The 13,789-nt window shown below is 40.5% G+C and overlaps 1 protein-coding gene across 1 annotated transcript in view; it reads left to right on the top strand.

The window, feature by feature from the left end:
• LOC128741828 (serine/threonine-protein phosphatase 6 regulatory ankyrin repeat subunit A) overlaps positions 1–13,789 on the top strand; it is a 138,645-nt gene that overhangs the window by 82,517 nt on the left and 42,339 nt on the right. The window contains exon 6 of the mRNA XM_053837911.1: positions 13,213–13,426. Within this exon, the coding sequence (XP_053693886.1) occupies positions 13,213–13,426 (214 nt within the window). The remainder of the gene's footprint in view (positions 1–13,212; positions 13,427–13,789) is intronic.

Raw genomic sequence — 13,789 nt, 5'->3', positions numbered from 1 at the left:
ACGAATACCGAGCTGGGCCGCCCGGCGGCCGTGCCGTCACGCCAAACAGGCTGTCGAACAGAGTTGCTACCAACTAGGTACAACTAGAGGCGAGGTGCCCTGGGGAAGGAACAACCGTTGGGGTACCATGAAAATTCACAATGACACCTGAAACTTGAAACTTTGTTGCGCGGTGAAGCAAGCCGCTGCGCTGCTGCTGTGAACTTGGTCCTTCGGGGTTACCGGTTTCACGGTGCATTCGCTTCGGTTTGTGTTACAGTTATTGGTTGGAGCAGTGAATAATATGATTACTTGTAATTGTGAAATATCAGTCGCGAAACATGACTTGGATGAACTAGAAAAAAAAAGTGAAAAATTGTTATTAACGTTCAATTTACCCTGCTTTTCTATTCCCTCGTAATCGGAGTTTGCTGCCCTAATAAAAATTTATTATCGTATCCAAAATGTTAACAAGTTAAAAGATTTAACAAGTTACAAAAAAGTAATAAAACAGTAGAATGCAGCCTTAGTAATAAGTAATAATATCAAATATACCCATCTCAGAAAGGAAAAGTAGTACGCGACAGGGGGCTCCACTGCCGGGACATGAACGAATCTGTGGAAACATAGTGCGTTCTTTTGAAATTAAAAGTACCTGGATTCCTTTACTACGCCGAAAAAAAACAGGAAATTTTATTTTCATTGGATAATCGATTCCCTGATTTAATGTGGGTTTGTTAAAATAGTTTGCAGAACCTATAAGTAGTTAACGTAGGGTTCAGCTTGGGCTAGGGCTTGAAATTGGTCTTCAACTTGAACCAGAATTTAGTGTTGAATTTAGACTTAGACGTGGCATAGTTTTTGCTATGTTGTTGTTAATGGTTGACCTTCATCCAGCCAGACTCATGATGAAGCATTATCAAATGTGTAGCTTGATACGGTGGTAAGTCGAATTACCACTGGTGGGGTCCAAGTTAGGCCGAGGAGGAAAAACTGACGACGCGACAAGGCAACAACTTCTTCAGTAAATACCAAGTCCAGACTATTTTATTCTTGTCAAAATACCACCTTTACTATAAACATGATATGCAACGGATTGGTAATATTTGAGATCGTCAGCCGCAAAAAGTTTGAATTTGAAAGTGTCGATTCGCCTTAGGAGGATGTGGTGGAGTTTGAACCAGAACTGTGAAATCAACAAAAAATACTGACCTATAAGAATCAATCTAGAACATAGTAAGTTCAAATCTATCTAAATTAATATCAAATTAATGTTGAAAACTGCATGACATCCCAACAAACATTTTATTTGAAGAGTAGCTTATTCAACTATTATACGGCTAATTTACAGTAAACAAGCGCTTGATAAGCTATTATACAACAAAAATTTTTGTTGGGATAATGTTTATTTCATTCAAACTATACAGTAAAAACTATTACTGTTATTACCTACCTATGTCTTTCTTCTTGCGAAAATTTACAATCGTCTGATCAGCATTCGAGCTTCCAACAGTGCACCGGGGTAACCGTTGCTTTCATACCACGTCATGCCATTGACTCCAAATCTAATCGGTCGGTTCAAATCTCTGAGAATACCAAAGTTGCTCATAATGAACTCAAAATTAAATGTGCGAGTTTAATTATTAACTGGCTGTTCATAAAAAAGTACTTACACATACAGGCAGGCAACATACCACCACCCATTGAAACGTGCACAGTTTGCGCTTCGATCCCTATCCTGCGTGGAGAATTCTTTCCCATTGTGGCGGCTGAACATATCACTCAAATTACCGCCAATCTTCTTGCCGATTTGAAGCCGATACCGTCGGAACTCATTTTCCACAGCAAACCGATCGAAGCGGCCACTTCTAGCCATTCCATTGAGGCTCCGGGCAATAACCAACAGTTCGTGGGTTCCACTTCGCGTTATCTGGTGCATCTTCTCCAAACCTAGCCAAAATTCACCCTGCAGGTCTCCAAAACCGCGCTTGTACTCAGCCCAAGGTTTGTCGAACGGAACACTTTCGTCGTAGCGTCTGTGAATTACGGTCCATCCGCCTCCTTCGACACTGTTTTCGCAGTAAACAGGAAACGGAGGAATCGAAGCCAGTGGCGGAGAAATCAGATAAACTCCATCGAAATCGTCTACCACATCCTTACATGAAGAAATTTCACTACGTGCTTAAAAATAGTAACGCGTTTAATTTTGAAATTCAGCAAATTTGCTTCAGGGTTTGAAGGAGACTTACCTAGATATTGTTTTTCTAAAATCGTTGCGTTGTTCGCAGCATCTGCCAGCGTCGCACGCTATGTCTGAAGGGTGCGATTATGCAACTTTGATGTACATAAAATTTTCTTTCACAACGTGTTAGGACAGGTCTTCACGATTCAGAATATGCTAATTTTAAAAAAATCCATCGGGAAAAAATTGAAAAAAGTCAATTTGAATATTTTAGTTATAATCAACCGGGTACAGGTGTACGCACTAGTAATTAAATGAGCAAAAGTGCTCCGATGTTGATCAAACTTTGTGGATTTGTTCTTTTTATGAAAATTTTAGACCACTTAGGGTGGTACTAAAATCATCATCTGTGTCATAACACCTTCTCTTAAATACTTAACTCTCGGATACTTTTTCATTTCAACGAATCTGACAATGAGAGATTTTCTTCGTGTCCCCTCTCTTCCGCTTTTTACGGCGATACTAATGCATTTTAGCGCATCAGCTTTGCGCGAATCGGTTGCCGGAATCACTGGCTAACTAAATGTTTTGAAAATTTTCTTTTCAATGCTTTAGTTTCGCCGTATAAAACGGAAGAGAGGAGACACGAAGAGAATCTCTCATTGTCAGATACGTCGAAATGAAAAACTACCCAAAAACTTTTAAATCGCTCAACTGATTACACCATTTTTGATAGTAGTCGGAAGGTATATTAGTGAGTATCTAATAAAAACGATGCATTGTAACCTATATTAGTTTTTTCGAATAATATTGGTTTGAAACCCAAACCATCCAAACCATGACATGATTACAAAAACCTTGAACATATTTCCATGCAACAACAATAATAAGATCCCAGCTTTTATATTTTTTGAAAGCTTAAAAGGTTAAAGCGGTAGGGAAAAGTAACGAAAATGTTTTTTGAACGGAGGGAAAATAGTGGAAAGCTTGGTTCGACCAATTCACCTTCCAGCATTGGACAAAAGGTAGGAGTCACAACGACAACTTGTTATACGTAGCTACCAATTACCCCCTCCCCCCCCCCCCTTACCTTTCCACTCTTTCCTATCCATTCCCAAAAAATAGTTTTGTAAAGAAGAAAGATAGTGCTTGCAAATTATGTTGCGGCCATCTTAGATCTCAAACAAAACCGAGTGATGTGGCAAAAAGTCGATTTCTTGTCATAATCTAATATGGCGACATTTGCAATTGTCGCTCCAAAAAATTGTTCACCCAATTTGAAAGCCTCATCCTTTCTTTTTACAAAACCATGTCATTTGTTATTTGTTTATATATCAAATTTCGGGACTATCACACGATAAAAATGTTGAAGTTAGCCAAAAATCAACTCTTTTTAATACTGTTCTGGTCTTTTGGCGAACGAGGGGTCCACTGTTTCGAGTTATTTCAAGTGAAATTCTCCATATTTAACAATTTTCATTCATCAAGCACGCAAATTGAGATATTTAAAGATTTCGTGGCAAAAGTTAAGTATTCAAAAGAAGGACTATGATGCTGATTTTTAGGACCACCCCAAATCAAGAGGGGGTACCCTAAGCGCCAAAATAAAAATACGGGTCTAAAATTTTCATGAAAAGAACAAATCCACAAAGTTTGAGCAAAATCGGAGCACTTTTTATTATGGAATTACTAAGTCCGTACACCTGTACCCGGTTGATTACAGCTAAAATATTCAAATTGACTTTTTTCAATTTTTTCCCGATGGATTTTTTCAAAATTAGCATATTCTGAATCGTGAAGACGTGTACTAACACGTTGTGAAAGAAAATTTTATGTACATTAAAGTTGCATAATCGCACCCTTCAGACATAGCGTGCGTCGCTTCTGTTGCAACAATGAGCAGAACTATAGGAAGAATCAGCATTGCTACTGCTATCAGACCGGCTGATGAAAGACGAAACCCAACTCGAACTGGATAGCATTCTCTATTTAAACTATTCGACTACGATCAGACAAGATAACTCTTATCGTATCTAAACAGTGTAACGTTACCGAGAAAGGCTTTGCACGTAAAAATTAAATTGAACTGGCAAATGTTTATGAATGAGAAAGTGTATAATCAGCTGATATCTAATATGTAAATTAACCTTTCAACAGTTTAAAAACATAGGGTACCGGAGGGTATACCTTTTCTTTCAATGCGCTTTTTTTGTTTTTTGTTTTTTTGTTTTTTGTTTTTTTTTGTTTTTTTTTCAACTAGAAAAAATAGAAGTAATCGCATACGTGTATCCGCTCTCGATGATGGTTTGGACACACACAACACACAATTACGTTCGCGTTTACTTATTCTAGAAGTTAAATAGCTGTTAATACAATCACAGAACAATTCTAATTCTTTTTATCAAGAAGGAACACAAAAATTCGTCTCGAATATGGAAATATAAATCAATTTTCATTCACAAGCTTTGCAGCTCATCTTGTTAATGTCAGCTTAACGGGAAACTAGCTGTCATTAACTTTTCGTCGAAAAGCCTAATCTCGGAAGCAGTTTTTGGGCCCGAACGCGGGATTCTGTTTATAAAAATGTAAATACTGCATTTTTCTTGCCAGTCTGAACACAGCGAATATATTTTCATAAATAGAATTGAATAGAATTGGGCTTGAAATAGTCGCATCAACCTCATCATTTCTTGCAACTATAATTTAAATTTAATAGCGTTTCATTAGGATCAAACCAATTGGTATGAAAATCTTGTCTCGGATGAAATTAGTTTCACTGTTATTCATAAATAGTGTTCAAGCTACCGCCTAGTAGGCTGAAAAAACCCACATGAACCCTATATTGATCCACATGTGAATGCTAAGCGTTTGGAAAGCTGTTTCCTAAATAACTTAAAAAAATTTCCTTTGTTATGGAGTGACTCTCACTATTGCTGTTTAATTGACTGTTTTTTAAACCTTTTGTACATTACCGGTTTTGTGCCCTCGTTAATCGTTAGTTTTCCCGTAACTCATAACTCAGGAATGAACGATATTTGTCACTTTCATGTCTGTTGAATTGGCAAATGAGAAAAAAAATGAATTAGAACATGGCTTACCCGACTTTTCTTTAGAGTTTTTGTGAAAAATATTGTCGTTGACATATTTCAACTGACATTTTTCTTAGATTGCTGAGAAAATCTTTTTGAATTTTCAAAGTTAACTTTTGATGAACGATGTTTGGCTCAGAGTTATGAGCTTTTAAATAGACGGACAAAATCATCAAAAATCAAAAGCCAAAAATCAAAAGGTAAAGGTCAAAAAGCAAAAATTGAAAATTAAAAGTGCGAAGTTCAAAGTCTAAATCTAATCTAATCTAATCTCTAATCTCGCACTAACGCAGCCAATTCTGGAAGGCATCCTGGAATTAAAAGTGAGAAGTTCAAAGTCTAAAGTCAAATATGTCAAGTCCCAAGTCGCAACTGCCAAGTCTCAAGCCCAAATTCCCAATTTACAAGTCTCAAGTTCCAAGTCCCAGGCACTAAGTCGCCAGTCCCAAGTCCCAAATGCCAAGATCCAAGTCTCAAGTGCAAAGTTGCAACTCTCATGTTGTAAGCTATAAACGAGAGTAGCAATGTTAAAGACTCTTAAACGATGCTAGCGCCCCGGTTTTGAACCTCAGTAAAATTGTCCGGCTTAATCAATGCCTCCGTAGACGGGGTTTGTGTCTCGACTATTTTTTAGATACGAGAGAAAACCTCGATAAAACTAGCCAAACAAGCTGAAAAGCGCCAATTTGTTCAACCAATCACAGCACGACACATAAGATGCCACTTCGTGCCGCATGAGTCGATTTACGGTTCGAATACCGACGATAGCAAAGCATCAGTGAATTATTGGTAAACTTTTCATAAAGTCAGTCGGCAAATTAAAGCCAAAAAGTTAAGGCTAAACCACGTGTAAATCTGATAAGGCAAGTGATGAGTAATAAGTTAGATACACCTGTTCAAGCTAAAAAGAGAGCAGACTAAGAAAATCTCGATTAGGGCAAACCAGTGCGATGTCCACGTGTGACGGTTGACAGTAAAAAGATAAACAGCTAAATCTGTTCGGAGAGAAACCTTCAGGCGAAGGTTTTTTGTTTCCGCTAGGAAAATCGGGAGCAGACAAGGGTCCTCCTCCTCCCTGCAGCGTCACCTGTCCGGTGTCTACCAGCCAGAAGTAAGATTCTAAGGATCATCCGCAGCCTTCTATTTCCGGCGCTCCGCGCTAGACAGCTCCCTGGTGACGACCAGGTGGTAGCTCAACGACAACGATTTCCTGAAGACGGTAGTATAAGTGGAAACAGGTTAGAGCACACTACGTACGTTAAGAGATAAATCACGCGAAGTTAGTCAGAACTAGGTAGGGAACGCTTTATACCACTGCACTGTGGTGAATAAATTATTAAAACTGTATTATCGCTTTTAGTGTGAAGTGATTGGGAAGCCAGCAAGAACACTGTTTTCCCCGCTATCGTCTGTGAGTCCGTAGTTAGTTGAAGTTCGTTTACGAGTCATTTGGCATTCTTACCTGACCTGCCCTGAGAGGACTAGCCGGGCCGGTACATAACACGTTCCTTCGCAGAACAGATATTTATCTGTACTGGCGCTTAAACGGAGGAGTTTTGAAGGGTAGTCAATTGGGAACGCCTATCGTTTTACGGGCATAGCGGAGATTGCCGGCGGGTAATTGTGCTTTGGCCGAAGTTATCGCTTATTGCAACCAGTAACGTGACTACGTGAAGTTTTGTGCTATTACAGTAAGCTGGTGGTCCCGTTTGGCGAAGCTAACTGTTACAATGTCCCAAGTCCCAAGTCGCCAGTCCCAGGTCCTAAATCCCAAGTCCCAAGGGCTAAATACCACGTGCAAGTCCGAATTCCCAAGTTCCAAGTCCCAAGTCATTAGTCTCAAATCTTTAGTCCCAAGTCCCAGGTGCCAAGTGCCAAGTGCCAAGTTCCAATTCCCAAGTCCCAATTCCCAAGACCCCAGTCCTTAGTCTCAAGTCTCCAGTCCAATGTCCCAAGTCCCAACTCCCAAGTTTCAAATCCCATGTTCTTAGTCCCAAGTCCCAAGTCCCAGATCCCAAGTCCCAGATCCCAAGTCCCAGGTTGCAAGCCCCGACTCCCAAGTTCTAACTCTCTAGTTCCAAGTCCACCGTTTCAAATCCCAACTCCCAGGTTCTAAATCTCAAGTCCTTAGTCCCAAATTTCAAGTCCTAAATCCCAAGTTCCGAGAGCCAAGCTGCAAATCCCGACTTCCAAGTTCCAAGTCCGAAGTCCCAAGTTTAGCACAAGTTGCAACTCTCATGTCCCAATTCCCAACTTGCAAATCCCCAGTCCTTAGTCACAAATTCCAAGTCTCCAGTCGCAAGTCCTATATCCCAAGTTCCACGTGCCAAGTGCGAAGTCCCAATTCCCAAGTCCCCAGTCGTTAGTCTCAAGCCTCCAGTCCAATGTCCCAAGTTTCAAATCCTAAGTTCTTAGTCCCAAGTCCCAAATCCTAAATCATAAGTCCCAACTGCCAAATTCCAAATCCCAAGTCTCAAGTCCTAAATCCCAAGTCTCAAGCGCTAAGTCTCAAGTGTCAAGTCGCCAGTCCCAAGTCTCAACTCCGAAGTTCCAAGTCTTTAGTCCCAAGTTTTAAGTCTCTAGTCCCACGTTCTATATCCCAATTCCCAAGTTCCAAGTCCCAAGTTGCAAGTCCCAACTTCCAAGTCCCAAGTTCCAAATTCCAAATCCCAAGTCCTAAATCCCAAGTTGCAACTCTCATGTCCCAAGTCCCAAGTCGTCAGTCCCAAATCCTAAATCCCAAGTCCCATGGGCCAAATCCCTCTTGCCAAGTGCCATCTCCCAAGTACCAATCCCCAATTTCCAAATCCCAAGTCCTTAGTCTCAAATCCTTAGTCCCAAGTGCCAAACCCAAGTCCCAGGTGCCAAGTGCCAAGTCCCAATTTTCAAGTCCCAAACCCTTCCCAAATCCCAAGCCCCAAGTCCTAAATCTCAAGTTGCAACTCTCATGTTCCAAGTCCCAAGTCGCCAGTCCCAAATCCTAAATCCCAAGTCCCAAGACCCTAGTCCCAGGTGCCAAGACCCAAGTCAAAAAAGAATTATTTATATGCCTGACCTCATTTCAAGGTCAAGACTAAAACTCGAGGTTGGTCTATCTCATAGGAACGTAGTCTTCAACCCGAAGATCTGCCTTGAGAATCGCGACTAACACGCTAACGGACGAACAACTAGTGATGTCCGTTAATCGTTCGATTAATTCAACTAATCGAATAACACAAGAAATATTCGAATATTTTTTAATCGAATACTGCCAGCACGAGTAGTTGAATTAATCGAACAGTTCAGTGAGTACGAATAATCCCCGAATAATGCTCGTTAATCGTTCATAATCGTTCGATTAATCGAATTAATCAAAGAAATATTCGAATAGTTTTAATCGAACACCGCTGGCACGAATAATTGAATTAATCGATTAGTGCAGATAACGCTCGCCGATTAATCGGTAATCGAATAATTGAAAATTTCGGACATCACTACGAACAACGTCAAGTACAGTGCCTTGTAAGTCACAAGTGCCTGTATAGTTTCGTCGTCCTGTGAGTAAAACGAGTTAGATTAAAACTTCTCAATTCGGTGGTTCTATTACAATAGATCGAGGAAGAGGCACAATTTGTGTCTATAAATAACCCAACCCACCAGATGGTGGAGTCGCGCGCCTAATAAGAGGGTCTCTCCCTCAGTCTGAAGTCCGAAGTCCCAATTCCCAAGTCCCCAGTCCTTAGTCTCAAGTCCCAACTCCCAAGTTTTAAATCCCAAGCTCTTTGTCCCAAGTCCCAAGTCGCCAGTCCCAAGTCCTAAATCCTAAGTTCCAAGTTCCAAGTTGCAAGTCCCGACTTCCAAGTTCCAAGTCACAAGTTCCAAGTCACAAGTTCCAAGTGACAAGCTCCAAGTCACAAGTTCCAAGTCACAAGTTCCAAGTCACAAGTTCCAAGTCACAAGTTCCAAGTCACAAGTTCCAAGTCACAAGTTCCAAGTCACAAGTTCCAAGTCACAAGTTCCAAGTCACAAGTTCCAAGTCACAAGTCACAAGTTCCAAGTCACAAGTTTCAAGTCACAACTTCCAAGTCACAAGTTTCAAGTCACAAGTTCCAAGTCCCAAGCATAACGACTACTTGTTAAGCGTAGCTACTAAGCCCTCCACCCCCCTCTAACCTTCCGCTCTTTCCCCTACACTTAAAAAAAAATTCATTACTTTCCCCTACCGTCCCTTATAAAAGAACTACCGTTTCAAAAAATATTGTTTTATATGCCTGACCGCATTTCAAGGTCAACACTAAAAACAGGAGGTTGGTCTAAGTCCCAAAGTGCCAAATTCCAAGCGTCAAGTCCCTAGTACCAAATCCCAAGTCCCACGTTTCAAGTGCCAAGTCCCAAGTCTCAAGTCGTAAGACTCAAGCCGAAAGTCTAAAGTCACAGATCAAAGGTCACAGAACAAAAGCCAAGGCTCAGGTCAAAAACCAAATGTCAAAAGACATAAGTCATAAGTCAAAGTAAAAAGTCAAAAGTCCAAAGTCTAAAATCCAAAGTCCAAAGTCTCAAGTCCGAAGATAAAAGTCGAAAGTTAAAAGTAGAAATTCAAAAGTCAAATGTTAACATTAGTTAAAAATTAAAAGTCTAGATCAGTTCAAAGTAAAGTCAAAAGTCGAATACCAAAACTCAAAAATCAAATGTCCAGTCAAATGTTAAAAGTCAAAAGTTTAAAGCCAAAAGTCCAAAGTCCAAAGTCCATAGCCAAATTCACGTTTTAGTCTATGACCTTGAAATGCGGTCAGGCATTAATATTAATATTTTTTTTAAACGATGGTTTTTTACAATTGATGGAGGGACGGTAGGGGAAAGTAATGAACATTTTTTGGGAAAGGAGGGGAAAGAGTGGAAAGGAAGGGGGGGGGGGGGTAATAGGTAGCTACGCTTGGTTTTTTACAATTGATGGAGGGACGGTAGGGGAAAGTAATGAACATTTTTTGGGAAAGGAGGGGAAAGAGTGGAAAGGAAGGGGGGGGGGGTAATAGGTAGCTACGCTTAACAAGTGTCCGTTGTGACTCCTATCTTTTGTCCAATGCTGGAAGGTGCATGGGTCGAACCAAGCTATAATCAGAGATTAACACGAATTTGAACCCAAATGGCTCCTGGATTTCGAAATCCAAAATGCAAAGTCCAAAGTAGAAAGTCTAAAATCCAAAGTCCAAATTTAAAAGTTATAATTCGCAAGTGCTAAGGCCCAAATGGTAAGTGCCAAGTTCCAAATTCCAACTCCTAGTCGCAAGTCGTTAGTCTCAAGTCTAAAATCAAAAGTCAGATCAAAGGTCACAGGTCATAGGTCAAAAGACAAAAGTGCAAAGTCAAAAGTCAAAGGTTAAGATCAGTTCAAAGCAAAAAATCCAAAGTCCAAAGTCCACTTACCATGTACTAAAGTCCAAAGTTCAAAAGTGGACTGGAAAGGAAATTTGAAATGGGACTGGAAATAGGAAAATTTGAGTTGTAATTGGACGTGAATTTTGACTTGAAATCAGTCTGAAGTTAGTCTTGAATTTAGATTAATTTGAGCTTGAACCTTTAAACTGGCAGCATTTTGATCTATTGTGATCTTATCCAGGTGTTGTTCCGCACTTCGTTGTTATTGCAGTATCGCTATAGAGTGAGCGAACTGCTTATTATCCGTGCTTAAAGTGTCTGTGTGTTTTCACCCCTTTTTCCCTCTACGCTTTTCACTACTTTTCAACCAATCTAGCTCTAGAGCCAGGAAGTGCGGAGACTAGTTACAATTTGTCCTTGGACAAGAGGCTTCATTCGCACCTCGAGCAAGTATCATTCTTATAACCAATCCTGGCTAAAGGTTTCATGGTCGGTAAAGCAGAGTTCAACACAGAGTGAGGGGGTGTGTATGTGTGTATGTATGTATTCCCTACTACTTATACATTACCAATCTCGTTCCTAGAACCAGGAAGCGGAACAAGCTATAATTTGCCCTTGAACAAGAGGCTTCATTCGCACCTCAAGCAAGTACCACTCTTATAACTTGCCCTGGCAAGAGACTTTCATTGTTAGTAAATGCAGAATGCAGTAGGGAAGGATGTGGAGGGGCCTGAGAATAAACCCATGCTAAAGTCACTTAGCATCGAATGACCTGATTCTACTAAGATTCGAACCCACGACCACTCTCTCCACCCACGACGACCACTTGTCAAGGCAGACTCGGTAACCTTGCGGCTACTTACAGGGCCTCCCAATTTTCGAGATAAATCCGAGCCATAAAGCTCTCTGGGCAGCAAAATCGACATTTGAGTTTATAAACTGGTCTACAAAATCGAAATTTTCCCACTGTGTTTTCCCACATAACGCCTAACAGATTTTTAAATATTTTTGCCTTGCACTCAAGGCACCAATTTAGCTAATTTTATGCCTGCCCACTATTGCTACGCTAATTGCCTTGTTATTCTTGCTCTAATCACCAATTTATTTGAATTGAGAATGTTAACATATATGGGTCTTGCTCTAAAATAATAAAACCTCGTTTTAGTTTTAGTAATGATATCGATAACTGCATCCAAGACTATGCCATCATAACGTAGTGAATTGAGTATATATTTCCTGTGTGGAGTATTATTTAAAGGCCAGCAAGTTGCATTACATATTATTTTATGAATTTTATGAATTATTTTTTTACTGTTAATTTTGTTCTTACTAGCAAGTTTATTAGTTGAACCAATTTCATAATTGCAGTAATGAAAATATTTTTATACATGTTCATATTTTTCTTTTTACGTTCGAAACAAACCGCATCGTGTCCTACTACAAGCGGAATTCCAAGCTACCTAGTGGTCCTGGATTTTTACCCTCTAGGCAGAACAGCATGTCGGCAATAAATCTGTAATTAACGAAGCGACAAGTGGGGATAAAAACGCCAAAGCTTGCCGGTCACTGGCTAAGACGATGGGCCTGCACTAGCCATAGCTTATTGATGTCAGCTTTGTTATTGTTGGCATGTGCTGATAGCAGCAGAAAGGGAGAAAGTTTGAAGGACTGTCGTTTGTCTTACTACCTCGACTAGCTTTCCCATTAGTAGTAGGGTGAAACACTACAAAAACGTCGACGATGACATGAGTGAGCAAGCAAAAATAACTCCGAGGAGTTCAACCCTGCTAAACTTTCAACGGGGCAGGATAAATATAAACAGTGATATGAATGAACAAACAACTCAGACGAAACATAGCTTAACACTCTTCAAGGAAATGTTCTTCAACAGCTACCGGCCTCGACAGGCGACTGTAGGCTGTAGTTACTTTGGCTGACATTCGTAGAATTTTCCACTACTATGGAGCATACTGAAGTTACCAACCTGCAACGGTACTTCGGTATGCACAGCATACACAGCTCCGGTGCAAGTGAAAAACGGATGGAAACTGTCAGCTACCACCGACAGCAGAAGCTGCTGAGTAGGCTGACAAACGCAGGGAAAAAATATACTTTAGACTCCGGGCAATACTTTCCCTTTTGCAGTTTCCTTCCGGAGTTCGGCTTCGTCCAGGTTGCAACTGGAAGATGATTTGAACGAAATACTAAGCCGCTATCCTCCTGGAAGTCATAGACCAGCTACCAGCATAGCAGTCCGGTAAGTTGCTTCGGTCATATGATTGTTCCACTCGATTATCACGGGGTCCAGTTGGGTGGACTACCGAATGACGAGCACAGTTATGGTCAGTCCGCGCGTTGAGAACGATGTACGTTTGTTGAGAACTAAGGTGGAAGTGATCATCGAAAGTGTTGTTTCTTTTCAACCGTGCAGCATAAATGGACATGCGACGTCGATGGGGAATCATCCTGGATATTGTGGAGGAAGTAAACAGCCTCTTTTAATTAATTTCTACAATTTATTCTGTCCAGTGTTTCTGTGTCAGTACTAATTCATTGTTATCTCTCGTCGTTTTTTTTTCGCGAAAAAATGCTCATCTCTTCCCGCAGGCCACGACCACCAATGGCGATACGGCACTGCACCTGGCCGCCCGGCGGAAGGACGTCGAGATGGCCCGGATCCTGATCGATTATGGTGCCAATGTTGATCTGCAAAACGGCGATGGTCAAACCGCACTGCATATAGCGGCGGCCGAAGGCGACGAGGCGATGGTCAAGTACTTCTACACCGTTCGTGCTTCCGCTTCCATTATTGATAATCAAGGTGAGTGGAAATGAGCCCTATTTAGTTTTGCTAATTATTGAAAAGTTTAACAAACTTGAGATGTTGTGAAGCATATGTAGTAATTGGTGATGTTTACAGGAAAGTGGTCTAGTTTGAGTGTAAATTGTGTTACTGTGAAATACACCCTTATCTAGCCATATTACCAATAACTATAATAAAAAATCTAACGGTTTTCAAAAAAACTATCGGACTTCGTCTTAAAGAAAAGCAGGAAGTCATTTCCAAAAATCTAAAAATGCAAATACATATCGCGAAAAGTGGTTGACTTTTGAATGCTAAAAACTCTGCGATTTATTGATTGATTTTCAATATTTTTGCCTCAATAAATCGGATTATTTTTTA

Source organism: Sabethes cyaneus, chromosome 3, assembly GCF_943734655.1.
Source record: "Sabethes cyaneus chromosome 3, idSabCyanKW18_F2, whole genome shotgun sequence".
NCBI classification, from domain to species: domain Eukaryota; kingdom Metazoa; phylum Arthropoda; class Insecta; order Diptera; family Culicidae; genus Sabethes; species Sabethes cyaneus.
Note: the sequence above shows the minus strand (reverse complement) of the source record. Positions and strands in the feature narration are given on the sequence as shown.